This window comes from Amphiura filiformis, chromosome 6 (assembly GCF_039555335.1).
Source record: "Amphiura filiformis chromosome 6, Afil_fr2py, whole genome shotgun sequence".
Taxonomy (NCBI): Eukaryota; Metazoa; Echinodermata; class Ophiuroidea; order Amphilepidida; family Amphiuridae; genus Amphiura; species Amphiura filiformis.
The window spans coordinates 51,130,737-51,156,740 of NC_092633.1; the positions used below are offsets into that span (position 1 = coordinate 51,130,737).

Consider the following 26,004-nt stretch of genomic DNA (forward strand, 5'->3'; position numbering starts at 1 on the left):
TCCGACCATTAGGCCAGGTAAGGCGGTCGCCTAGGGCGGCAAACGAGGGGCAAAAAAAGGCGCAAAAAAAAAAAAACAGGAATGGAGAAAGAAAAGGGAAGAAAAAATGACAGGGGGCGCCGAATTGACCCATTCAGTATAGATTCTGCGCCTCCAAGTGATGAAAGTCAAAATTTTCACAAGCATAGTCATTTGCTATATCAATTTAAGACCGATATTCAATATCATTATAACCAAAATTAATTAGTGGTAAGCCCTATTTGTGCACATTTTGGCTCGCTCCGCGCGCAATTGTGTCAAGAATTATATATTCTAAGCCCTGGGCGCCTCAAACCCTAGCTCCGCCACTGGAAAAAAAAACCTGATGAGTTATCAAGGGGGTAACCCCCTTAACACTTTTTTGGTATGCTCTGGTGGGGCGGCAGGGAGAGGCTTTGCCTAGGGCGGCAAAATCTCTAGGAACGGCCCTGCCTGTAGCAGAGTTACTACAGGGTTACTTCAGTAACTTCTCAACAGCTACTACACTTTGCAGTAGCTCATGGTGGAGTAACTCTGAAGTTACTGCAGGGCTACTCAATCTTTGAGTAGCCCTGCAATAACTCTGCTATATGGACCACCCAATAACTGGCCATAAGTATATGGTTGTGCAGTCTTTGCTATTTCAATACCCTTAACAGGTTGTTGTCACATAAAGAAATAGGCTGACATGCAGGGTACGCCTTGTCCTTTCCTCCAAATTATTTAAATTTTGGACAATTTCTCAAATTCCCCAGGTTTGTCCTTTCTCTACACACCTTTTACCAATGAGCATAGTTTCAAATGTTATCTGAACCTTTCCACATGAGTTTCTTTACGTATATGATGTACTGTGCACAACAAGTATCCAAGCACTTAGAAACAAAAGCCATTTCTTAAAGACACTAAAACTAAATTACAAAATGAAGTAGTCAATAGATGGAAAATTTTGTTCTGTATATTTTGATACCTCATTCGGTTCAATACGACTTTATCTTCCTAACTTCCTAGCAATTTGTATAAAAAAGAGAGCTTTTCAAAAGTGACAAAAATTTGCTTTGACCTTTCCCTCAAACACGCAAATATTGAACACACAGAGTGAGCATTCATCCCTCAGGCTTTATTGAACCTGTAACAAAAGGTAGCAGAAATCGCCTTGAAGGAGGAAATATCTAAATTTGTCGTCTTTGAAACTCGACCATATGTCATTTAAATGTGCATAGCGTAGTAGAATAAAATCACATCATGCCGAACAAGATATCAAAATATGCAGAACGAAATTTTCCACCTATCGACTACTTTATTTGATAATTTCGGTTAAAAGTATTTGAGATGGCGTTTGTTTTAAGTGTTCGGATACTTTTTTTGCGCAGTATATATCAACAAACATGGAAATTATTGGTGACTCATTTGCCTTGTTTCACAAGCTATTGAAAACTTGTCCATCATCAAATCTTGATTGCACTTGATGCCTGCATGTGTCTGTCTCTTGGTTTGTGTGTATGTTTGATGATATGTAAGACAGTGGCGGCACCAGTATTTTTTCCTGGGGGGGGGGGGGTAAGTGGAATTTGAAAATGTGGCATTTTTTGCCCCAAAGTAGGATTTTTTAAAATAATATTGGGGTATATTTGGGGCAATGGAGGGAATTAAGCTCTTAAGGTTGGTCTTTTTTTTTTTTTTGTAGGGGGTGCTTCCACTGGATTATGTTGTGGGAGTGTGTAGGGGTGTGTCGGCTGTCGCTGCATTAGAGATACTCATGGGTTGATTTTGAAGTGTGTCATTTTATCTCGTTAAATATCAATGGCATGATATATATAGACCACATTAGTCTGTCTTGCCAATTCAAATTCTGGGTTATTCCAGTCAAAATCTATGCATCCCCTATGGAAGACATGACCTTAATCTCCAATACAGGGGGTGTAGATTTCACATTGAGTCACCCATAACCCTATTTGAAATTCACACCCCTGTGTGGAAGATTAAGGACATGTCTTCCTAGGGTGTATAGATTTCTACTGGAATAGGCCAATGCATGAGTCTCCATTGTCATCTCAATATCTGAATGACTTTTCACTTCATTACTATGGAAACGGGACACGGCAAGCCATGCATGTCAGCATCATATATATATTGTCACCAAACATTACTATTATATAGGCCTAAATAATAGTTTTGTGTACCTATACATGTATACCGTAAAACTTGATAGTTTTGAGAGCATATGTGCTTACTATCGAGCGCTTTTAAAACATGCAAACATGAAGTGCCCTATCCACAAAAGTGTAAAGGATTTTGAGCAAATCATCGATACACATAGCTATATACGAACAAGTAGACCTGCTAATGTGTGTCTTAACCCCATTAGCTCAGTTGGTAAAGCGCCGGACTATCGTACAATTTCATGTTTTCAAAAGCGCTTGCTATAGTAAGCACAACCATCAATAATTAATAATAATTATGTAACTTCAATTATTCATCATAGCTAGGGTCTTAATTGCCTCTAATGTATAGTTTCAGAGAAAAGTATTTGTTAATCATATAAAATTTACCACAGTTTAACAAATAGGACAATTTGATTTCGTAGACCCATTCTTTCCTTCCTGTTTTATATTTTTTTATGTGCTACACTTCCAGATTTTTCCAACTATCATCATATTATGTAATTTTCTTTCTAATATTAAATTTCTAATTATATTCAAATCTTATATATTTAAAGATTTTTTATTCAAAATCTGTAAAATGCCAAATTTTGTTGCTTAGGTCTTAAATCGAAAATCAAACAATTTTAGGAATTGTTTAATTCTTGTTTTCATTTCATCATCATATGCATTCAAGCACTGAATCATGCATTCAAGCATTGAATCATGCATTCAAGCACTGAATCATGTATTCAAGCATTGAATCATGCATTCAAGCACTGAATCATGTATTCAAGCATTGAATCATGCATTCAAGCACTGAATCATGTATTCAAGCATTGAATCATGCATTCAAGCATTGAATCATGCATTCAAGCATTGAATCATGCATTCAAGCATTGAATCATGCATTCAAGCACTGAATCATGCATTCAAGTACTCTCATTTATGTCTTCCAAGTCACATTTACTAATATGATATACTAAATCATACATTTTTTCCCTTTATAGTACACACTAATCATATGTATATTCTATACCATAATGCACTACTGATATCTCACCCATAATGCATCATTTTCTATATTTTTATTTCTTTGCCCCAACAAGGACACGGTTCTCTTTACCACATCGATAGAATCCTATTCAAAACCTCCTCTCTGCAAATTTGAACTTCATATTATGGAAATATCATGGCATTGTCCCAAATGAAAAATAATATCATATTTTATTACAAAATAACTATTTATCATATTATTTTTGTTGTTATTTTTCAAGGGTGGAACAGCAGATGAGAGAGTGTTCTTAACTCAGGGCGAGTGGGAAGTGACTGAAATACTGGGTTATAATGAAGGCCAGAGGGTCGTGTATTATGTCAGTACAGAAACGTCACCCCATGACAGACACTTATATAAGTGAGTAGTTGGCTTGTTTGTTTGTCTGTTTGTTTGTTTGTTTGTTTGAAATTATAGAATTGACCTTTTCGGTAAATCCCATAAGCCTATGCGAGTAGACCTGAGATGTCGTCATTTGACGTCAAGCCAGTGCGCACATTGTTTCGTGAACATCGCTACTGCGATGTTCAAACCAGTGAACTGTGCATTAATGATGTGCACATTGGCATGACGTCAAATGACGACATCTCGCAAAGGCTTATGGGATTTACCGAAAAGGTCGATTGGGACTGGAGTATCAAGAGGGTCTTGGTCTCCATATTGGAGTGTCACATTGGGGACCAAAATTGTGAACATCCAGGATTTTAAATTGAATCGAGAAAACATGAAGATGTTGATTTGAATGTTTAGAAATATCAGTACCATAGAACTAGATTGGAGAATGAAGATGGTCTCCATATTGGAAGTCTATGTTATTGGATTGTCACATTGAGGACCAAAATTGTGTACATCCAGACTTTTGAATTGAATCTAATAGGTTCACAGCCTCATATATATTTCTGAATTGACACATGGGGTTTTCATATTGGGTGGGAGGGCTTATAGTGGTTGGACAGATATATTGGACTTAGAAAAATGTAATTTTTCAAATTTTATGGAAACATATATAATGACTAAAATTATGAGGGTATCATAATTGGTATTTTGAAATTAACAATAGGTTATTCCATTTAAAATCCACATTCCCCCTGTGGAAGATTTTGGAAATATCTTCCACAGGAGGAGTATGAATTTCAAATGGAATGAACACATTAGGCAGCTCCATTTTAATTACATACATACACTCTCCGAGAATGATTGCACTTGTATATTCCACAGAGGGAGGGTTGAGTTTGAAATAGAGTTGGTTAATGTGCTAATTCCATTTGAAATTCATACTCCCCCTGTGCAAGATATTTCCAAAATCTTCCACAGGGGGAATGTGGAATTTAAATGGAATAGCCTGGTGCACCTGTTACTGCTTTGTGATGAAAACCCACATTTAATATTACTTTGACTTTGTCATTCCAGTGTGTCCATCGATGAACCATACCACAGGACCTGCCTCTCCTGCAATGTCCGTAAAGACTGCACATACTTTGATGTGACCTTCAGCAAAGACCTCACATGGTACAGACTCGCATGTCTCGGCCCTGGCATACCTCAAACCACGCTCCACAATGTACAGACTGGAGATATTTACATGGCAGAGTCTAACCAGGAACTCACGGAACTTCTTGCACACAAATCATACCCGGTCAAAGTCATAGACACAGTGAAAACGGACGATGGAAGGACTCTCCACATACAGAGATATTTCCCAGGACCGGACCTGGGAGACATCGATCCGAACAGAAAGCATCCTTTGTTAATAGATGTCTATGGTGGACCAGGATCTCAGAGTGTTAATAACATCTTCCAGTTAGGATGGAATGCATACTTGTCCAGTAGATATTACATGATAGTGGCAAGCATAGATGGCCGGGGAGCAGGATTTTATGGAGAAGACAACCTGTATGCCGTCTATAAGAAACTTGGAACGGTGGAAATAGAAGACCAGATTAAAGGAGTCCAGTAAGTAACTTTAGCCTCATCCCAATGGCATACACCAATAACCTCAATTAAACAATCATAGTGCAAAATTTGACCTCAAGTTGCAGAGTATGAGTTTTTGTACCCAAATTTCAAAGGTCATTCAATGAATGTACAAAGGTATTGGGGGTTAAAGAACTGAGCCCCTGATAGATGAGCATGTTGTGAACCCTAGTAGCTAGCATGTATAGATAAATCCAATGAGCCAAGCAATCCGTAGCCAGAATTTTTTCTTGGGGTGCGGATTTTCAAAATACAGATTTTTTCAAGAAAATCTTCATTCTGGCTAAAAGTAGACATTTATCCCTCTACAATTGATTTTTGGATCCTATTTTTTAACAAATTTCACAGAAAGTTCATGATTTTGGGTATATTTATTACAGTTTTTCACATTCTGGCCCAATTTTACTATTTCTTACAGACAAATTAGACTGTAAGGAGTGCACGGATTTCCCAAAATGAAAAAAAAAAAAAAAAAAAAAAAAGAAGTTATAGGCCTAGACCCTAAATTACTTTTATTCAAAGTTGGATATACTGGAGAAATACTGCACTAAACTAAAAAATTCGATTTATAAAAAAGTTATAAACTTGTTATTCAAGCTTGGAAACTGGAGAAATTCTGTTACTTAAAAAAACAAAACAAAAACAGTATTTCTCAGGTTTCCAACCTTGAATAACAAGTAATGTATGGTCTATAACTTCTTTTTTCCCAATTTTTGTTTAAAAAAAATTCAAATCAAATTTAAAAAAAAATAAAATAAAAATTGCATAGTATTAAAATACATATATCAAAGGAAAAACACAAAAAAGTGCCGAAGCAGAGGAAAGAGCTGAAGAGCTGTTGGTATGTCTACAAAGTTGACATTTTTTCCCCTGAATTGTGTATTTCCAAGATATTTTATCACATTCATAGTGTATTAAAGGGTTTTAACATGTATGCCTTGGTGGCAAAACTGTGTTGGAAAACATCTTGTGCAGGCTAACTTCCAGGAGCTTCCGGGGGCGCTGCCCCCTGGACACTTGTCGGGGATTCGCCTCCGGTGCTCCCCATACGTGCAAACTTACCTTGGACAGTACAGATTTCTGGATTTTCAATGTTGGCATATATGTGACACGATCAAGGGAAATGAGTCGGATGTCGCTAATATTGATTTTGAGATATTGGCAAAGAAAGTGTTTAAATTCTTTTGTTTTATATTGTTTTCAGCGATTGATAAATTGACATAACTTAACAAAGAAAAGTCATATCAACATGGGGTTTTCAGTTTCTGAAAGCTCTAAATGTCCTCTTGTAAAAAGTGTAAAAATGTGTAAAACTCATTTTCAACCAGGGCCGACATGTGACTCATTCCCCTTGATCATGTCACATATGCATGGATCTCAACTGGAACAACCCATTGATGTAATCATTCTTCCTTCCTCCAGGTACCTAATTGACAACAACACAAAAGCAGGGAAGATTGATCGCAACAAAATAGCAATATGGGGATGGGTAAGTAGTCACACATAAAATTGTTTGAATGGTCGCTCCATGTGGAGACACACTTCGGTCCTGATAGGACCAGGTCAAACAAAAATACTTAAGCCAGACTAAAAAGTTGATAATAAGCATGCTGGCCTATATCATGGGAAGATAAGTGAGAAACACATTTGGAGATAAAGAACATGGTTTATTCATCATCTAAAGTGGCAACCCTTTCTCTCCTCACAAACTTTACTGAATTTTCTATATTTTATTATTTTTCTCTGATAATTGATAGTCTTACGGTGGATTCGCTACTACGTCAGTGCTGGGTAGAGGCTCAGGATTATTCAAATGCGGCATTGCGGTTGCACCAGTTACAGATTGGAGATATTATGGTACGTAAGAATAATACTATATAATTTATGCTGGCAGTAGGGAACCACTTTTGTTGTCCATTTGTTGTAACAAGATTTCTAATACTTAGGAGAACTTCGACATGGACATAACAACCTTCTTTTGGGATAGGGTTTTATGACGGGAATTCTTAAAAATTAGTGGGTTCGCCATCAGGAACAAGTTTAGAACTGTCAAGCTTTCGTCAGGAGTAGCTCTGACTTCTTCACGACAAAGTACTAAGAATGAGACATGGAGGTCGCTTCTACTGATGGCTCTAAAAGAGCCGTTCAGAGAAGCAGATCTTGCATATCTGCTCATTTTAAAGGTTTTGGTGGCTCTGAAAAGAGCCGTTCACTGAAGACTGCTCCTTGTCAACAGAAAAAACCCCCTTGCCATTTATCTCAAAATGCACTCAATGTGACGTAACCCCCTTTTAGAACTAGCATCCTCAATTGCTCAAGGCAGTCTCAAGAGTCTCATTTGTGTAAGAAAAAAACAGTACAAGGGAGAAATGGCTCTTTACTGTCGGCTATTCCATTTAAAGTACACACTTCCCCTGTGGAAGATTTTGGAAATATCTTCCACAGGGGGAGTATAAATTTCAAATGGAATGAACACATTAGGCAGCTCCATTTGAATTCTTGAGAAAGAGTCAACTGGAATCTTATCACAGATGGGGGGGGTGAGTTTCAAATAGAGTTGGTTAATGTGCTAATTCCACTTGAAATTCATACTCCCCTTGTGGAATATATTTCCAAAATCTCCCACAGGCAGAGTGTGGATTTTAAATGGAATTGCCCAATATCTTTCCTACTACTTCTTCAAATGTCATTGTCTAAGCTACTTGATCCTAAATGAAATTTTATCCTTCTTTCTTATTGAACAGATTCCATTTACACAGAACGGTACATGGCTACTCCAGACAAACTCGATAATTTACAAGCATATATAGTAAGTTGGCTATTAGCATTTTATCATGTGAACAATTTATCCTTCAGTTGACGATAATACATGACAATGTGTTATTTCTTAACAATATTTGGTATTTCCTACTTTGTTTCTTGTCTAAATGTAACAGTATTTGTGGCTGTGTTTTCTTTCCAGAATTCCAATGTTTCTGACAAAGTTAGCAATATGCATAACTCAAGATTATTACTTATACACGGCACAGCTGATGGTAAGTGCATGCCGAGTTAGGCATAGATAATATGGTGTACTGCTTCTACAAATCTAGAATTGGTTTTCAAACTATTTATATGGAGCAATGCATACTATTTATGTGTGACCATCAGGGCATATTTAAAAAAAAAATTCTTGGTTCAGATATATTTTCCATTACTATACATACAATCTCAAAAATACCAGCTAAAATAGGCCATACCCCCTCCCAAGCTCCTCTCTTGCATCTGCTTTTTAGAAAAAAGGGGGGACTTGAAAGAACTTTTTGCTTTACTTTCAGATTTGTTGTGTTTTCCATAATACATAGTTTATTTAAATTGTGTTATGCTTCATTATGAATCAATCAATTAATGAGTTATTCCAAATCATTTCCTTAAGGGTAGACGAGGTATTGTTGGTTGAAGCAACAAAAAAAAATCAATATTTATTATCTAAATCAATATATTAAGGGAAAATGAATTTGAATTATTCTACGCTATGATATGATCAATGAAATTTTTACCACAGCTCACTACCATTCACAAGATGCTGTGAACTACCAAATCGCAACAGTTTAAAATAGTTGCTAACCTTAAACCTTCCATTCATTCCAAATCATTTCCTTAATACTATTCCTTGCCAAAATAAGCAGCAGTCAGTTTCCAAAATGAACATTGATTGCATGGGAATCGGGAAAAAAAGATAACAGTCTTAAAATAATGATCAATATCTTTAAATATTTTTTCCCTCTAGATAATGTCCATTTTCAGAATTCAGCTGATTTAGTGCGAGCCTTAGTTGAAGAAGAAATTCAGCACCAAGTACAGGTAAGCTTTTTACTAATGTAACCACCCTCCCCCTCCCCCTCCCAAAAAAATCTTGCAGGCCTATAATTTATTCACTCTGTTTCGCAAACACGCATGAAAATGAACAATTTCAAACCACTTGAAAAGTCCATATTTTTAGTTCCATTAAGGCAGGGTTTTTGCTAACTGTTGCTATTCAGTTGAGTACATTAATATCTGTAAAATGTGTTTAAGGAATGTAAACCAATTTAAGTTTGCTGATATTATGCTTTCGATTAAGTTTACTGCTTAATTAATTCCTAAACCAAAAACATTCACGATCTATAATTGATCACATACTTGGTAATTTAGGTTTTTAAGAAATCACTTTTGTTTTAATTGTTAACCCCATGAGAACTACCTGCCGATTGGCCAAAAAGAAGTTTTCATTATCGATTGGACCAATCAGCAATATTGTTAGAATAATTTTACCGCACAAAAAAGTTGGGGTGAATTATTTGCAAAGCTCCATTCTGATTGGTGATTCAAGTGAAGATATCACATAATTGACCAATCAGAGGCAATGTTAGATCGGCAGGTAGTGCCCGGGGGTTAAGATACTTTTTGTGCACAGTATGTAGTGTGCAATATAATTAAGGGGCCAGTTATGTTTACCGCTGTATATCCTTAGCAAAGACAAATATATATGTCAAAATTCAAATACGCAGCCAATACCTGTACCTCATTGGTTGAAATTGGTTAAGTATGAAAGAAATGGTGGTCTAAAACAAAGATGCTTGTTTGAGAACACATTGGTCCGATTTCTCGACTCTTGGCTAGTGGTCAGGCTTCCTAAGCCAGCAGGCTAGCCCTACCAATGTGGATCCATTTTATTGATTTATATTTCTAGATGATGTACAATGTGAAATTGTAAGCACTGGTATATAAGACTAATTGAGCTTAAGCCTGGTAGCTTCAAAAGCCTGACCACTAGCCATGCTTCAAGAAACTGGCTCATTGTGTACAAATCAATAGGGTATGCAATGGAACAAACTGCAACTTTTGAATTGGCATCTTCCTTGGGTTTTTGGATCGTCATGTCTTTATTTGTCTTTGAACGCAATTTCTTCAATGAATGAGGTCTTAAATTCGAGCTAAAAGATGCAGCTATTGGCTGCTGGTTACAAATATGACACCTCTGTCTTTGTTTAGGATATACAGGGGTTAACATAACTGGCACCTTAATTATTTTGCACACTGTACTTGTTTGAAGAAAACATAAAGGGGTTAGTGAATGAAGGCCCTATCTGCAATATCTAGCTGGCAGCTATTGACCTGCAATAGCTACCTGGCAGCTATTGACCTGCAATAGCTACCTGGCAGCTATTGTAGGTCAATATCTACCTGGCAGCTATTACAGGCAGGGCGTTCTTCCATTAACCACTCAACATGTTGCATGGTAGTAGCATTGAATTGAATGCACTAGTACTGTAAAGTAGTTTGTATTAGCATTATGTAAAGTTAGACGAAAACATGCATGGCATGCACATCATTTATGTTTATCAATCATATGCTATAAGATTAGTCTTGTCCATGGCCGATTTCTACAATCAAGGCTTCATATCGATGGGTCATTGCACGAAGGCCCTTATCGGCAATGGCCTATTCCAGTCGAAATCCACACTCCCCCTGTGGAAGATTTTGAAAATATCTTCCATAAGGGGAGTATGTTTTTCAAATGTAATTGGTCAGGGTTAATCATTTTGATACCCATGCTCCTCCTGTGTTTAGCTTTACCTATATCTTCCACAACTGGAGTGAGTATTTCAAATGGAAGTTACCCAATTGTATATTCTATTCGAAACTCGTACTCCCTCTGTGGAAGACTTGAGCTAAATCTTCCACAGGGGGAGTGTGGGTTTTAAGTGGAATAGCCCAATAGCTGCCCTATAGACTTTTAACAATGTCTGCATTCTTTATTGTACACATCTTAAATAATATGACACTTGGCAGCTATTGGAGATGGGGGCCCTCTGACACTAGACCCTCGGTAGGCTTCAGTACAGATGGGGAATTTATGACTGAGATGGTACTCGGCCTTATTCTTCATGATGTTCTTGGAAGGCCATATATTTCTCCTTTTTAAATCGGGGTGGGGGGGGGGGGTGGAATTCACTAACACTTTTGTATCTAGCACACATTAATGTTATGATGGACTTATGATGGGGACGCACAAGATATAGAGCAGATCTTTATGAAACAGGCCCACATAACACAATGAACGAGCAAGATCCTAGCACTTGGACTCGGGGACTTTAGATAATATAGATGCAAAGGCATAAGATATATGTCACTCAGGCCTTTGTGAAACAGGCCCACATAATGACACATCCACAATGAATTTGGGATGAAATCAAACTCGACCGGCAGTTGACTGCCGATTCAAAACGGTTTCCTTTGTAACAATAGAAACCAGATGGAACCGGTGGTCATCCCTTGGCAAGATCCTGCACTTGGATTTAGGGGCTTTGAATGGTATAGATGCAAAGGCATAAGATATATTTCAGGCCTTTGGGAAACAGTGCCTTGGTTAATAAGACTTGCTTTATGAAATCTGGCCTAAATCTGCATGCTATGCTGCTAATGATTTTACATTTGCATGGTAACTGCTTATGAGTGAAACCCACATGTTGTTGTCATTGTGAAGTAATGTTTGTATATTTTGGACACCACACCGGCCAGCTTCTTCTTTCCAAATTCCACAAAAAAATGACTTTTATGAGAATTATATTTCATTGCCATTATTGTTACTTTCGATTGGTTTCATTAACATTGTCATTTGGACATTATTAATGGGATCAACACAACTAAAAAATCCTTTATAAAATCCCCATCTTTCTGCCATTTGATTTGGTTTGTCGTAAAATCCCTCCTTTTTTAAGGCGCACCAAGCTAATTCAGCTTATTGAAAATGTTTGCTGGGAAAGGGGAGCAGTGACGTAATTTAAGAAATTTTTACTCTATTATTGAGTTATTTTGGATCTTGTTTTCCAAACCAGTTAACCTTTTAAAGCAAACCTTTCCAGAAACTTGAATTATTTTGGGCATGTCATTCCCCAGCATCAAAACTCTTGCTTTAAATTCTCATACAATGTTGTAAACCAAAAAGATGCATCGTTAATGTTATAATAATTCTCATAAATATCGTTCTCCTTCATGTCTGTCTGTCTGTCTGTCAAGTCAAACCCAGTATAAACCAGATACAAGCAGATTTTTTGTGTTAAATCTGGGATCACATTTTCTGGATGTTCTTGATGTTGGCTCTTTATATTTTTCAAATCTTTCAAATCTTTTTACTTTACTCTCCTAATTGACCCCTTTACATGGTAGTACAGAAAGAAGTTTTATATTGGCACAAGCAAAGATGTGAGGCTAACTTTGATAGTTTTAGACGACTTTATGATAAAGAATTATTGCCGACCCCCCAAAAAAGTAATTTTGCCACAATTTCTCTGTTAAGAGTCGCATGTCAAAGTTCAATCTATATAATAGTCAAAGTTTTGAGAAACTTTCAAGAAAGAAGCATATATTCCCCGATCTTTGTTCATGAGCAATTCCAGTCGAAATCCATACACCCCTATGGAAAACATGATCTTAATCTCACACACAGGAGTGTGAATTTCTAATGGAGCTACCCATTCAGTGTCGTCTGCTCCAAAATGGGTTATTCCAGTTGAAATCCATACACCCTCCATCAAAGACATGACCTTAATCTCCCACACAGGGAGTGTGAATTTTAAATGGGGCTATCTGAACGGGCAACTTCATTTGAAATCTACACACCCTGTGTGGGAGATTAGTGACATATCTTCCACAGGGGGTATATGGATCTCAACTGTAATAGCCCAACAGCTTTCTGTTGGCACTCCGTCAACTTGAGAGACATCGTCAGAATGAGCTCACATCAATATTGTTATCGGTATAAAACTTCCATTTCTCTGCTAAATGTTCAGATACGTTTTTATGGTAACTGTACAGTTGTGTTCATCTTTTGTTTACAAACTTTAATCTGGTAGATTCCTATGGTTGATGAATGGGATTGCTAGGCTGCCATAGTAATTTTGGGATTGGATATTATGACTTTTTCTCTTGGTGATTTCGAATTTTGGATCTTGCTATGGTGGTGGCAAAGTATGATGATGATGATGATACATGTAGGTCCAAAAACAACCTGGTTGAGAATGATTGGAATGTGTGGGATATATTGTCTACTAGGGCTGTCATTTTCTTTGGAAGTGGATGGCTCATGAATATTTCAGTGACTCAATTAAATTTATGATGCCCCCCCCCCCCCATAGCAGTTTTATGACACCCCACCCCCTTTTGCACACATAAACAAATTATTACAAAAGGTTAGGAAATGTGTCCCCTTTTGGAAAGAAAGCACACATACATTGCTTATGAAAATTTTGGTTGTATTAAAGAACGCATGAAATTTAATAGTAACTGTAAAGTTTGCATGCGTATATAGCGCGCAAAAAAAATTTGAGTTGCAAGCCCTTGGTAATTTTATAACCCCCCTATTTCAAAATAAAATGATGACCCCTCTATTTTTTTTTTTAAAAATCTATGACACCCACATGAATTTCATGTCCCATTCCCTTCAAAAGAAAATGACAACCCCCTAAAAGGAGGTTTGTTTTAGTCGTGGTCGATTATAAGGAAGGGCTGTTCATGTTGCTTATATTATATAGCCTCGGTGGCAGTTGAGATTGTATTAAACATTTCCTTACAGGCTGGCAGTAAAATAGCTCACATGATTTGTTAGCAGTGGCCTTCTTTTCCTGGTTCTTTGTCTTCAAATCTGTTTCTCACTTCTCTTTCCATATAGGCCAGCATGCTTATAGGCTTTTTATTGACGTTCAGAATAACTATAGAATATCCCTGCACCCTGATACTAACCCTAACCCTTAACACTAACCTTAAAACACATGGTACAGAGGGTATTCTATAGTTATAATGAAGTTTCAAGAAATATGTGTGGTGCTCCTTGAAAAGAGGATTCATGGATCATGTCTCCCAGATGGTTTAGTGTTGAAAATTGCAGTTTTATCAGATTGAGATGGTTGTGAAGCTGTGTGATTTGGGGGCATTATGTGACGCTACACTGACTGGATTTTTTTCTTGACTAACATACAGTCTATTTTTGACTGTTTTCTCACTTTTTCAAAGGAATTTGTCCTATTTTTGACTTCAATATCACCCTCCGTAACAGCAAATCAATTATCAAGTCCTTCCAAAAGCATGTGATCTCAAAAGCTAATTCTATGTGTATACCAGTATATCCTATTGCAATCAGCTCCTAAACCTGCAAACACTATCGGCTACCTATCCAAGATTTTTATATCTTATTTTTCAGCTAACAATAAAATTTGGTAATTTCAATCTTCAGTTCGGGATCAAAATTGAGATGAAATTGTTATTTTGATTCAGTCGGATAATATGACATATTAATCGAAATTTACAAGCAGGGGGTTTATGAATCTTTTGAGGGCGTTTTATGTCAAGCTATTTGTGGCTTGCAGGACATTTGAAATTACCAGACATTTTGATTTCTTTGCCATGGCTGCTATGTGGAATTTATCGACAATCTTATAATAAAAACATGCAATATTATCCAATAAAATTCCTATATTCAATATGGCAGCTATACTATCCAATTCAATACTAAAACAACAGTCAAATTGTTTCAATTTCTCTCTTTCTACAGTATTTTACTGATAAAAGACACTCGCTGGATAATGTGCACGTTAAACGCCACTTATATGAACTAATGGTCCAATTTGTGGAGGGCTGTCTAAATCTTAGACCTAAGATTAGATTCCCATGACCTTTGAACTCCGAGTAGTAACCTCTGACCTCTCAACTCTAGAGTAGTCTCCTGTGTTGACATCCTTGTGTGGTCATGCACCTCTAACATGTGTCTCATCTTGGCCTGTGTTGAACTCTGACATAACATTTTCAGACTAACCTTTGACCCTGTTGTCATGGCAACTGATGTTTAATCCAAGTAGTGTTTAGTTTCCTTCATAAAGTAGTGTAGTGTACTAGAAAGTGTTGAATCGTGGCGCAGCAGCGGAGACATTGTTAATCACACATAGTCTGTCGCCCTCTGTCATCTCTCTGTATTAGACTGCATCCTTTTGTATAACAAATATATGGTGGCACGATGGTCATGTGGTCTGTTTTGGAAAAAAAAATGTGATGTCTTCTACAAATGAACAAAATTTGAATTATAACCGTGGCCAAAATGTTTGTCCATTTCTGCAGTATTACACAGAGCAACAACATTTACTGGAAAACAAGCCTGTCCAACTCGGGCTTTATCGACTCATGTCAGAATTTCTATGGAGACGCCTTGTCTCCCCGGACAGATACAAACTCGATGCTTGACGGAAAAATGTCATACAAATTTTTATATCTCTCTAATAAGCTGCTGCATCTACATCTATGATTTATAATGTTTTTGCAAATAATGATTTAACACAAAATGGCCGCCATGCAATAATAACACGCTGACTGACACCTTCTGGGACATATGACGCACCCTGTGCAGGTGTTTATCCTAACAACTAACTCTTAAGGTGGTCTCTCGACCAGGCCAAGCTAACTTTTTAACTCGATGTGTCTTCAACTTTGGTTATTGATATATGGGATGGTGGTAGCTAGGATGGTGCTGGTGTACTGTCGTTGTGGTGGATCCAAGTGGTATAGCGCTGATAATATTCTGATAACATCAAAATCATCTTTTTACTACACTTAAGTATAACATCAATCTTTTCTCTACTATCTATGGTGTAATATGTAGTAATGCCTTGCTATATGTATAGGCTACTATAGAATATATCAGTCAATATGACTTATATTATAGTTTCTATTTTTTATTCTCATATCTCTTTATGTTCCCATTCAATTTCTTTCATGTGTTTACACAATTACATTAGAAACCAGCCAGATTTCTGCCATCTTTCACCATTCTCTTTTAAGTTATCGATTATTGTCCAATTTTTGTTTTACTCATAATTCACGTATTATCTATTTCCCTATTTCTATATTTAAAGTTATATTCAAATACTAAAATTTGAAGGTCCCTTGGCTTAACTCTCTCCAAGTGGGTGTCGACTGCAGACGACAAGTTTCAATTTTTTTACATAATTCAAGAATTTCAGAATTGTAAATTTTCATGACCATTTTTGGAATTAGCATTAAAAATGCATTAAAATGAGTACAAACAAGCATCATATTGGTTCAGTGGTTCTTAAGTTAGCTCTTGATATTTTGAGAAAATATCTCTAAACTTTTTATGTTGAAGCCTATGGCTAACACAGCATTAATACAAGTTTAATTCCATTATTACACAGATCATTCTTTTATAAGGCTGTAAAATCTAAGGAATTTACTTCAGTCCAGAAATTCTGCAGTGAACTATCATAACTTTTTACAAGATTTTCCTCTCCTCTCCTTCATTTATCTGACTTTATTTTCATTTTTACAAAATCTTTTACATTTTTATGTATACGTAGTACATCCACTCTCCATATTATATTATAATATTGTAATTAATTATATAAATCAACAACATTTGAAATATGCATATGTATATAAAGATATATTTGTAGTACTTTTCATGTTTTTTCTCTTTTTGACATGTCTGCTATTTTAAGTTATGTATCATAAATTTTTTTGTCATAATATGTAATATATAAGAAGTAGGAATATAAGAACTGAAGAAATTTCAGTCCGGTAAATAGCCTTCTGGAAAATTGACTGTATAGAGGGTCATTGGGCTATTCCATTTAAAATCCACACTACCCCTGTGGAAGATTTTGGAAACATCTACCACAGGGGGAGTATGAATTTCAAATGGAATTAACACATTAGCAGCTCCATTTGAAACTCACCCTCCCTTAGGGGAAGATTCAGGTTGAATCTTTCTCAGAGGGTGTATGAAATTCAAATGGTGCTGCCCAATGTGTTCATTCCATTTGAAATTCATACACCCCCTGTGGCAGATATTTCCAAAATCTTCCACAGGGGTAGTGTGGATTTTAAATGGAATAGCCCATTTAGCAGTATTCCTTTTTAATCTGCTCTCAGCAGTTTGCAATTTCTTGTATTCATGCTTTCAAACATCTACACTTTGAAAAAAAAGTCCTGTTGAACAGTTTTAACTGTTTAACTGTTTTAATAAACTCCTCAACAAAAGTTTGGAAAGTTTTTTCAAGCATCTGTATCTCCAATTATTTGTGACATATTCATATCGTGTTGCATATCACTGGATAGCTACAATACTCCCCTTTACAATGACACCCCATTTGAAACAATAACATATTTCACGGCTGAGTACACGCCTTGTGAATGTAGTGGGGTCTCAAACAGAATTTGCCAAATTGACCATTATTCTGTGCTCAAACAAAGCTAGCCACTAACCTCAATAGCGGGTGGAAAAACCACAGGCAGCCACAATAGTCAGGCACCTTCTCCTCATGCTGCTCACCGACCTGGTTACACGTTACTGTGGGATGGAATTCCATTCTTCAACAAGGATTCGTCGCAGGTCATTCAATGTGGTTACATATGGGCTTCTCTGGCACACACACTCGCACAGCACGATCAAGCTGATTGAGGTCTGGCCCTGGGGTCTGGCCTGATGGCAGGCCATTTTTACTCTACTCCCATATTCTGTAGGTAGTCGTTGACTACCGTGGCTATGTGGGGCGAGCGGTGTCATCTTGGAGGATTGCATTAGGTCCCAGATTGTGAAGTTATGGGATTGCAGCTTGCTGCACAGAATAATGGTCAATTTGGCAAATTCTTTTTGAGACCCCACTACATTCACAAGGCGTGTACTCAGCCGTGAAAAGTGTTATTGTTTCAAACGGGGTGTCATTGTAAAGGGGAGTATTGTTGCTATCCAGTGATATGCAACACGATATGAATATGTCACAAATAATTTGAGATACAGATGCTTGAAAAAACTTTCCAAACTTTTGTTGAGGAGTTGAGTTCACTTAAAAGTAAAGCAAACAATGATGAATAAAATAAAGTTGATAATTAGGCAGTCAATTTTATAACTTTATGACTGAAGTTAATTTTTTCTGTCCAAGCACAAAGACTTTTTGAATGAGTTGATCTTTATAATCAATTTTTGGTGGACCAAGCATGATTCAACATCGAAAGGATCTTGTGAATTCCCTGAGAAAATGCATATCCAAGTAGCCATATAATTATTAGGTCTTGCATTTTCCTGCAAAAAACATTTTGATGCACAACATTTTTATGCATCCAGGACATCACTATCATCATGCTTGGACCACCTTAAAATATATTTATACAGGGTGTATCAAAATGATTGATACCCATCAATATCCAGTGCGCATGGCTAAGACATCAAAATTCAGCATAACATCCACCTAATTTGTAGATTTATGTAATAAATGGTCATAAAAGTATGAATCGTAGTCATTTCAAGAGAATTTAATGATGAATTTGGAAGAAGCAGTCGTTTCATTAGACGACAAAACTGATGGGTACCAATCATTTTGATACTGCTATGACAGAAAATGATACAAATAGCTCTGTATCCAAAGAAAAAAGCTGAAAGTTATATTGGTTATACGAATTATGCAAATTATAGGGAAATGTTTCATACTTATGTATGGAAGTATGGATGTAAAATTAGGATAGCTGGTAAATTGGGATAATCAATTTAGAGTCCACACTCCCCCTGTGGATGATTTTGAAAATATCTTCCACAGGAGGAGTAAGAATTTCAAATGGAATCAGCACATTAATCAACTCTATTTGAAACTCACCCTCCCTCTGTGGACGATTCAGGTTTAACATCAGAGGGTGTATGCAATACAAATGGAGCTACCTAATGTGTTCATTACATTTGAAATTCATACTCCCCCTGTGAAAGAATTTTTCAAGATGTTTTTCAAAATCTTCAACAGGGGCAGTGTGGAAATACACTTTTGTCTAAAACAGAAATTGTATGAAGTCAAGTAATATTAATAGTAGATTATTAAGATAATAATCAAGATTATTATTGTTATGGTAATATATCATCCATTCATCATTAGAAGTATTGTTAAGAATTAGATATAAATCTGTCTAAAGATCCTGGCAATGTATTCACCGTAGAAGTGACATAATTAATCGGATTAACTACCATAGCAATAGATGAATACTATTTTGAATATACCGCCCTGCACTACAACATTCATGCGGTACCGATGCATTGAACCATAGATGTCAAAGAAAGGCCAATTACTCGCACATGTAAGATTATTATCTTTAAAAAGAGCGGTATTGTATTCAATCTATGTTTGTTGACATACACAGGTGATCAGTGCAATCTGCTTGTAGTGCAAGGCAATCTATTCAAAAATTGTATTCATCTATCGCTATGGTAATTAATCTGATTATTACGTCACTTCTATGGCGAATTAGAAAAATGTTCTGATTTTTTTCTCTTCATGTTCTCTCTAAACAGGAAAGAGTGACTCTTTTATGGAGTGAAATTTCACTCTGAATTATACTCCTTGTTCACTCTCTCCAGACTAAAATTCACTCTTTCCAGAGTGAAATATACTCAATTTTCACTCATGTTATTTTGCTATTCCAGTTAAACTCTATCCACCCCCTATAGAAGACATGAACTTAATCTCCCACACAGGGGGTGTAGATTTCAAATGGAGTCGCCCATTCAGGCAATCCCATTTGAAATTCACACTCCCTATGTGGAAAATTAAGGTCATGTCTTCCATAGGGGGTGTATGGATTTCAAATAGAATGGTCCATTTCACTGTAGGCACTGAATCTTTTTTCACTCGGTAAATTGATTTTAGACTTTTTAATTAAAATTTAAAACAGATTGTACTTTCGTTGTTTGTGTGATAAACACTATAAAACCACTAAAAAGTAGTTGAAACCAGATCTCTGCTTAAAATGTATCATCGTAAAAGTCGTACTTTACATAAATTAATTTCATTTTTTGTATGATTTTGTCTCCTTTTTTTGCTGGGAAATGGTTCTTCATGGACTTTTTTCTTCTTCTACAGTTTTTCCCCGATGAGGCACATGCTTTGGTAAGCAGCATAGACCCAGAGCAGAAGTATTTATACCGGATAATGATAGACCATCTAGATGAGTACATGAATCTTCCCGCTATTGAGTAATACTACTCATGATAGTGTAATATCACTCCCAAGTGAGTAATACTACTCCTGACAATATCAATTTCAAATGAGTAATACTACTCCCAATTGAGTAATATCATTATCTAGTGAGTAATACTACTCCCAGTTGAGTAATATCATAATTGAGTACCTGTACTCATAAGTAATAAACTTTACTTCCAATCAAAGAATCTACTCTCATGAGTCATACTACTCATTATTGAGTAATGCAACCCAAGTGAGTAATACTACTCTCAATTGAGTAATTGTACTCGTAAGTAGAAAATGTTTCCACTTGAGGAAACTCAGTATTCTCATTTGAGTAACATTACTCATTATTGAATAATGTGACTCAAGTGAGTAATAAGTAAATTGAGTAAAAACTGCTTCCACTTGAGGAAACTTGGTGTACTCATTTGAGTAATACTACTCATTGAGTAATGTGGCTTTGAATTGAGTAATAAGTTGTTACCAGTTACGTTTTCTGTTTGAGGTGACGCTTAAAACATTTTGGCCAAATTTGCAATTTTCTGAAATTGAAAGTTGGCCAAATGTTGTTAAGCATCACCCAAAATGTCTTTGCAACATTTCATGTACATGTGTGCTTCGTTTGTAGTGATACACCAACTCTTTCAATCAAGTGACACTTCTTGTTTTGGTTCTGAATAAGTTAAATTTTAAGTAAATTATTCTATGTCCAGTCAGATCAACACAAATTCCTAAACTGGAGAAAAAAATGAATTTGCATCTAGCAGTGCTCTATCAAGTAAGTGTGCCAGGAAAGGACAGAGTAAGCCTGTTATATCCCTGCTGATTGGGTTCCCATTTTAATCCAAAACGCTGAACTCATCATTAGGGAGTTTTTGATTTCCAGGACAGATGGTTCTGCGACGGTAAAAACCAAACGTTGTCGTCATCACCACGACGATTGTTAGACTCTTCGCGTGTTGTAGAGTTTGGACAACGACGCATTACAAAGTCAATGACGACAACGTGTGTTGTTTTACCGTTCTGGAAATCGAAAACTTCCTATTATACTTTTTGGTACAACAGGTGTTACCAGGGGAAAGTACCGTGGGGACTCAATAGATTTACATAAAAATTTCCCAAACCAAGAAATGCCAAGTCAAGTTTGAAAGGATTTGGTGTGTGTACATGAATGTTACGATATCAAATATTTTTCTAGTGTATGCACTGGTTCAGGCTTGCATATTAAGTCATCATTACATGCTTCTAAGTCTTGATAAGTATAATTTTGATCACATTGGCTGAACATGTAGGTTGAAGTTTAAAGAAACATTTGAAGTGATGGTACATTTCAGCGAAGGTACGTTTTTCACCATGCAGTTAAAGTAATATATGTCACAGTAAGTTTTATTTTTTCATTCTCTTGAAGTTAAGTCTCAATACGCTGCATAGCATATAAAGAGGTCTTAATTTAGGGAATGATTTGACGAGCCAGTGCATACATTGTATATTTTCACTTTAATTTTATTTGAAGCCTTTGTCTTTATTATTTTCTTAATTTAAGTTTCTTACATTCCATGTAGAATATAGAAATTATTTCAAAACAAAATCAGGTCAAATTTGGTCAAATTTCTATGTAATAATAGTGAATTGAAATTTTATTTGAAGTAGTACATAGAGTAGCTTGTTATTATTCACCAATATTCCCGTCCAGTTTTGTTATCTCAAAAAGAGTACAAGAGGTTATGTAAGCCCTACTTATGAAGAGTACTTTTAAATAATAGAAATAGTGGTCCTAATATGTAACCCTGAGGTACACCACAATAATAAAGCTCAAGAATTTCATTTCTTCAAACAGCTGAGGTGTAAGACTTACATAACGCAGGCCACCAACAATATGATACATTGCCTTCAATTCCCTATACAAAGTTTCTAAGCAGTTTGGTCTGAGAAAGCAGTAAATAGCACTGTTTTTGGAAACACTTTGCTAAAATATGCCTAAAATTTGCGCGAGTTTTGGGGATAAAATGTGGTATATCCCAATTGGCCCACCCTCCTAATAAATTGAAAAGGCATTGTAACATATTTTTGCTCACCCTCCCTCAGTGGAAGATTCAGGTTGAATCTTTCTCAGAGGGTGTATGAAATTCAATTGGAGCCACCTAATGTGTTAATCCCATTTGAAATTCATACTTCCAAAATCTTCCACAGGGGGAGTATGGATTTTAAATGGACTAGCCCATTAGATATTGAACTGAAAATAATTACTCTTGAATGAGAGCAACAAAATCAAAATACAATAGCAGTGATTGTATCAAATACAACAAAGTAAAATGTCATTAAACAAAGAGTTATTTATTCTTTTTATATAAAGTGTTTATTTTCAAACCCAAACTGAAAATAATTACATTCACAATATTTTACATATGTGACACGATCAAGGGAAATGAGTCGGATGTCGCTAATATTGATTTTGAGATATTGGCAAAGAAAGTGTTAAAATTCTTTTGTTTTATATTGTTTTCAGCGATTGATAAATTGGCGTAACTTCAGACAGAAAAGTCGTATCAACATGGGGTTTTCAGTTTCTGAAAGCTCTAAATGTCCTCTTTAGAAACATGTGTAAAACTCAACCAGGGCCGACATGTGACTCATTCCCCTTGATCATGTCACATATTAGTAATAATTCAAATTAAAATAGTCCCCCATGGGGTTTATTATTAGTTTTTAGCTTTTGACTTTTTCTCTTTAGTCACTCAACTAAACTGCCTTAGAATTCTTTCCTTACACAGTAGATATTAAGTCACTGGAAAGAACTGCCTTAGATCGTATCTTTGTTTAGGCCTTGAAAATGTTGCATTGTCCTGTATTCTGAGTCAAATGGGCTATTTCATTTTAAATCCACACTACCCATGTGGAAGATGTTGGAAATATCTGCAACAGGGGGAGTATGTTTTTCAAATCTAATTAATCAGGGTTAATCATTTTGAAACCCATACTCCCCCCGTATAATGTCTTTACCTATATCTTCCACAACTGGAGTGAGTATTTCAAATGGAAGTTATCCATATGCCTATTCTATTTGAAATTCATACTCCCTATGTGGAAGATATTTCCAAAATCTTCCACAGGGGTAGTGTGGATTTTAAATGGAATAGCCCAATTAAGGGATCTAAAATGAGCGTTTATTATGCGTTTCGACAGTATTTTTGTGGGACATGAGAGCACCTCGGACCTATCGAATTGCATTCTGAATACGAAGCATGTCTTTCTGATATCAAATAATTTTCATTTTTGAAAATCACAATATATACAAATTTTATGACAAACTATAAAAATTTGATATTTTTCAAATTTTGATATATAACAGTCCTCTAGTAAATTATATAAATCTAATGATATATTCTTAAAGTGTATGTAGCAGGGAGGAAAAGCCGACGGTCAATTGAAAATTTTGACCTTTCATATTGAAGATATGGATTTTTTTCCCAAAAGACCTAATTTTTTTGGTGTTTTGGGGAAAAAATCCATATCTTCAATACTGGATATGGATTTTTTTCCCAAAAGACCTAATTTTTTTTGGTGTTTTGGGAAAAAAAAATCCATATCTTCAATCTGAAAGGTCAAAATTTTCAATTGATCGTCGGCTTTTCATCCCACCTACATACACTTTAAGTATAAATCATCAGATTTATAAAGTTTACTTCAAGTACTGTTAAATATCAAAAATATCAATTTTAATGATTTGCCATAAAATGTGTATTAAATTGCGAATTTCAAAAATCAAAATTATTTGATATCAGAATGACATTCTTCGTATTCAGAATGCAATTCGATATGTCTGATGTGCTCTGATGTCCCAAAATAAATACTGTCCAAACGTTCATACCCCAGCCCTTAAGATGGTCTGCCAGTTTGGATTTTTTTTTTCATTTCAGTTGAAATGCCCCAAAATTGCGCAAATGAGGCAAGATTTAGTAAAGTGTTCTCCAAAATACCCATTTGGGCACTTTCTCAAGCCAAAATGCTACGCTTATAGGCAATTAAAACATTTTCTTGGTCTAAATTTACAAAGTTGTACTTCGATATAATATTATATAGCACTTATGTATATTTGAACACTTTTTTGCTACTAAATGTGTACATAAAATGATCTTAACAGTTTGGAATATATTTTGTAGAACTCAAGTACTGACTAAGTACTGGTTTACACAGTTGAAGTTCCATGCAGAGTTTGCAGTAGTATGGTTTGATTTTTAATTTGTATATATGGATTTTCATCATTGTACAGATTGGTATTTTGATCTTTTTCTGTATTTCTTATCATATTTTAGGCCATCTTAATTTAATAGTTTGTCTCAAAGCCCACACACGCATTAGTAAAATCGCCCGCTTTCTTCCTGTTATTCCTGCTGGATTGAGAAAATTTTATTTACAAACCATAGAATTAATAGTTTTACACTTATTTTTTTCTACAAAATCAACTTTACAAAAATCTCACGTCCGACCCAGTCAGATGCAAAAACAGCAGAAGTATTAAATCGTAAACACTATGCTGACAAATAATTCTTGTCAAAAAGGTTGTTCCACAGTTTGATATAAAAACTTACAACAAACCCTGCATTCTGCATTAGGTTTTCAATTTTGGAAGGCTTTTGAGATAAATATTATATTAAGATGGCCTAATGGTAGGTTTAAATCAGTTTCATTATTGTCAATTTTGTTTGGTTGAAGGAGGGTCGTTGGTCATATTATCATGCTTTAGACTTAGTGCCAAATATGAAGCTTTGCCGTTTGTCATTTCTGTATAAAAGATGATGCCGCACAGAATTAAAACCAGAGAATCTGGACTAGACCGCTATCGTGACCACGTATGGAGCAAATTTTAGGGGTATTCGGTATCGCTGTGAGGCAAATATTGTCATGTGAGCAAGATAGACATCATATACTAGACACATTCAGATGAAATTCAGAATTGTTTTCGTTCGCTTCTACACATAAGAATTATAATAACTATGAATTCAATTCAATTCAATTCAAATTTCCAAAATTACGTTTGATATTCTTTTGTATCATAAATTTTTTTCTCCACATTTTCAAGATTAGGGTTGGTCGGGCGAGGACAAGCAAAGAACGGTTTTTTAGCCTAGGGGACTGACTCAGAGAATAGAGCTTATATTTCAAATTCATAAGCATAATATAAGAGTTATGTATCTTTTATATCTGTACATTACAATTGCCATATCTTATTTAGCGTTTACAGTTTACTGCATGTCATCATTTTCAAGTATGTATATTTATGCATCGTAATTTAAAAAACAAAAAAACATTTTATTCATTTTTAAAATGTTCCTGTATGATAGAATTTTATGTGAGACAATTGTAGTTCATTCATTGGTTCCCAAAAATGCACATGTGGAAGCTATTCGCTGACATAGTGCATGTTAGTATCCATTGGTTACTGGTTCAAGCCTAGGCTCATATACCTATTAAGAATTATGCCATAGGATTTGTGTTGTGATCATTTCGATCAGTGGTTCGTAGCAAAGAAAGTGTGAGCCAGTTAACCTAGCAACGGTCACTACGCCAGCAAATAGTTTCTATCATTTTAGAGAAAGTGATCTGTAAAACTGTTGGACCACTGTGTTTCCACTTTTTCGATCAAAGGAAATTCATATGATGTTGGATCCCAATCAGTTTTATATTTCATAGCTTTAAAAAATTTGTGTGGGTTTGTTTTGCTGGCAGGCATCATTCAATCTTGTAAATTAGAACCCATTCACCAAATGTTCTGACATTATATTATGCT

The 26,004-nt window shown here is 35.7% G+C and overlaps 1 protein-coding gene across 14 annotated transcripts in view; it reads left to right on the forward strand.

Moving 5' to 3' along the window:
* The window catches only part of LOC140155571 (prolyl endopeptidase FAP-like), a 647,798-nt gene extending 625,174 nt beyond the window's left edge, over positions 1–22,624 (forward strand). For 7 of the 14 annotated variants that reach the window (XM_072178469.1, XM_072178466.1, XM_072178461.1 and 4 more), the window contains 8 exons: positions 3,434–3,570; positions 4,621–5,163; positions 6,607–6,673; positions 6,942–7,041; positions 7,929–7,993; positions 8,147–8,219; positions 8,954–9,027; positions 15,316–16,593. In XM_072178469.1, coding sequence (XP_072034570.1) covers positions 3,434–3,570; positions 4,621–5,163; positions 6,607–6,673; positions 6,942–7,041; positions 7,929–7,993; positions 8,147–8,219; positions 8,954–9,027; positions 15,316–15,438 — 1,182 coding nt within the window. In that variant the 3' untranslated portion in view covers positions 15,439–16,593. Of the gene's footprint in view, positions 1–3,433; positions 3,571–4,620; positions 5,164–6,606; positions 6,674–6,941; positions 7,042–7,928; positions 7,994–8,146; positions 8,220–8,953; positions 9,028–14,755; positions 15,295–15,315; positions 16,596–20,111 lie in introns of those variants that run through there. The other 7 variants (XM_072178462.1, XM_072178465.1, XM_072178458.1 and 4 more) reach the window with 4 other exon arrangements.
* Positions 22,625–26,004: the final 3,380 nt, after the last annotated feature.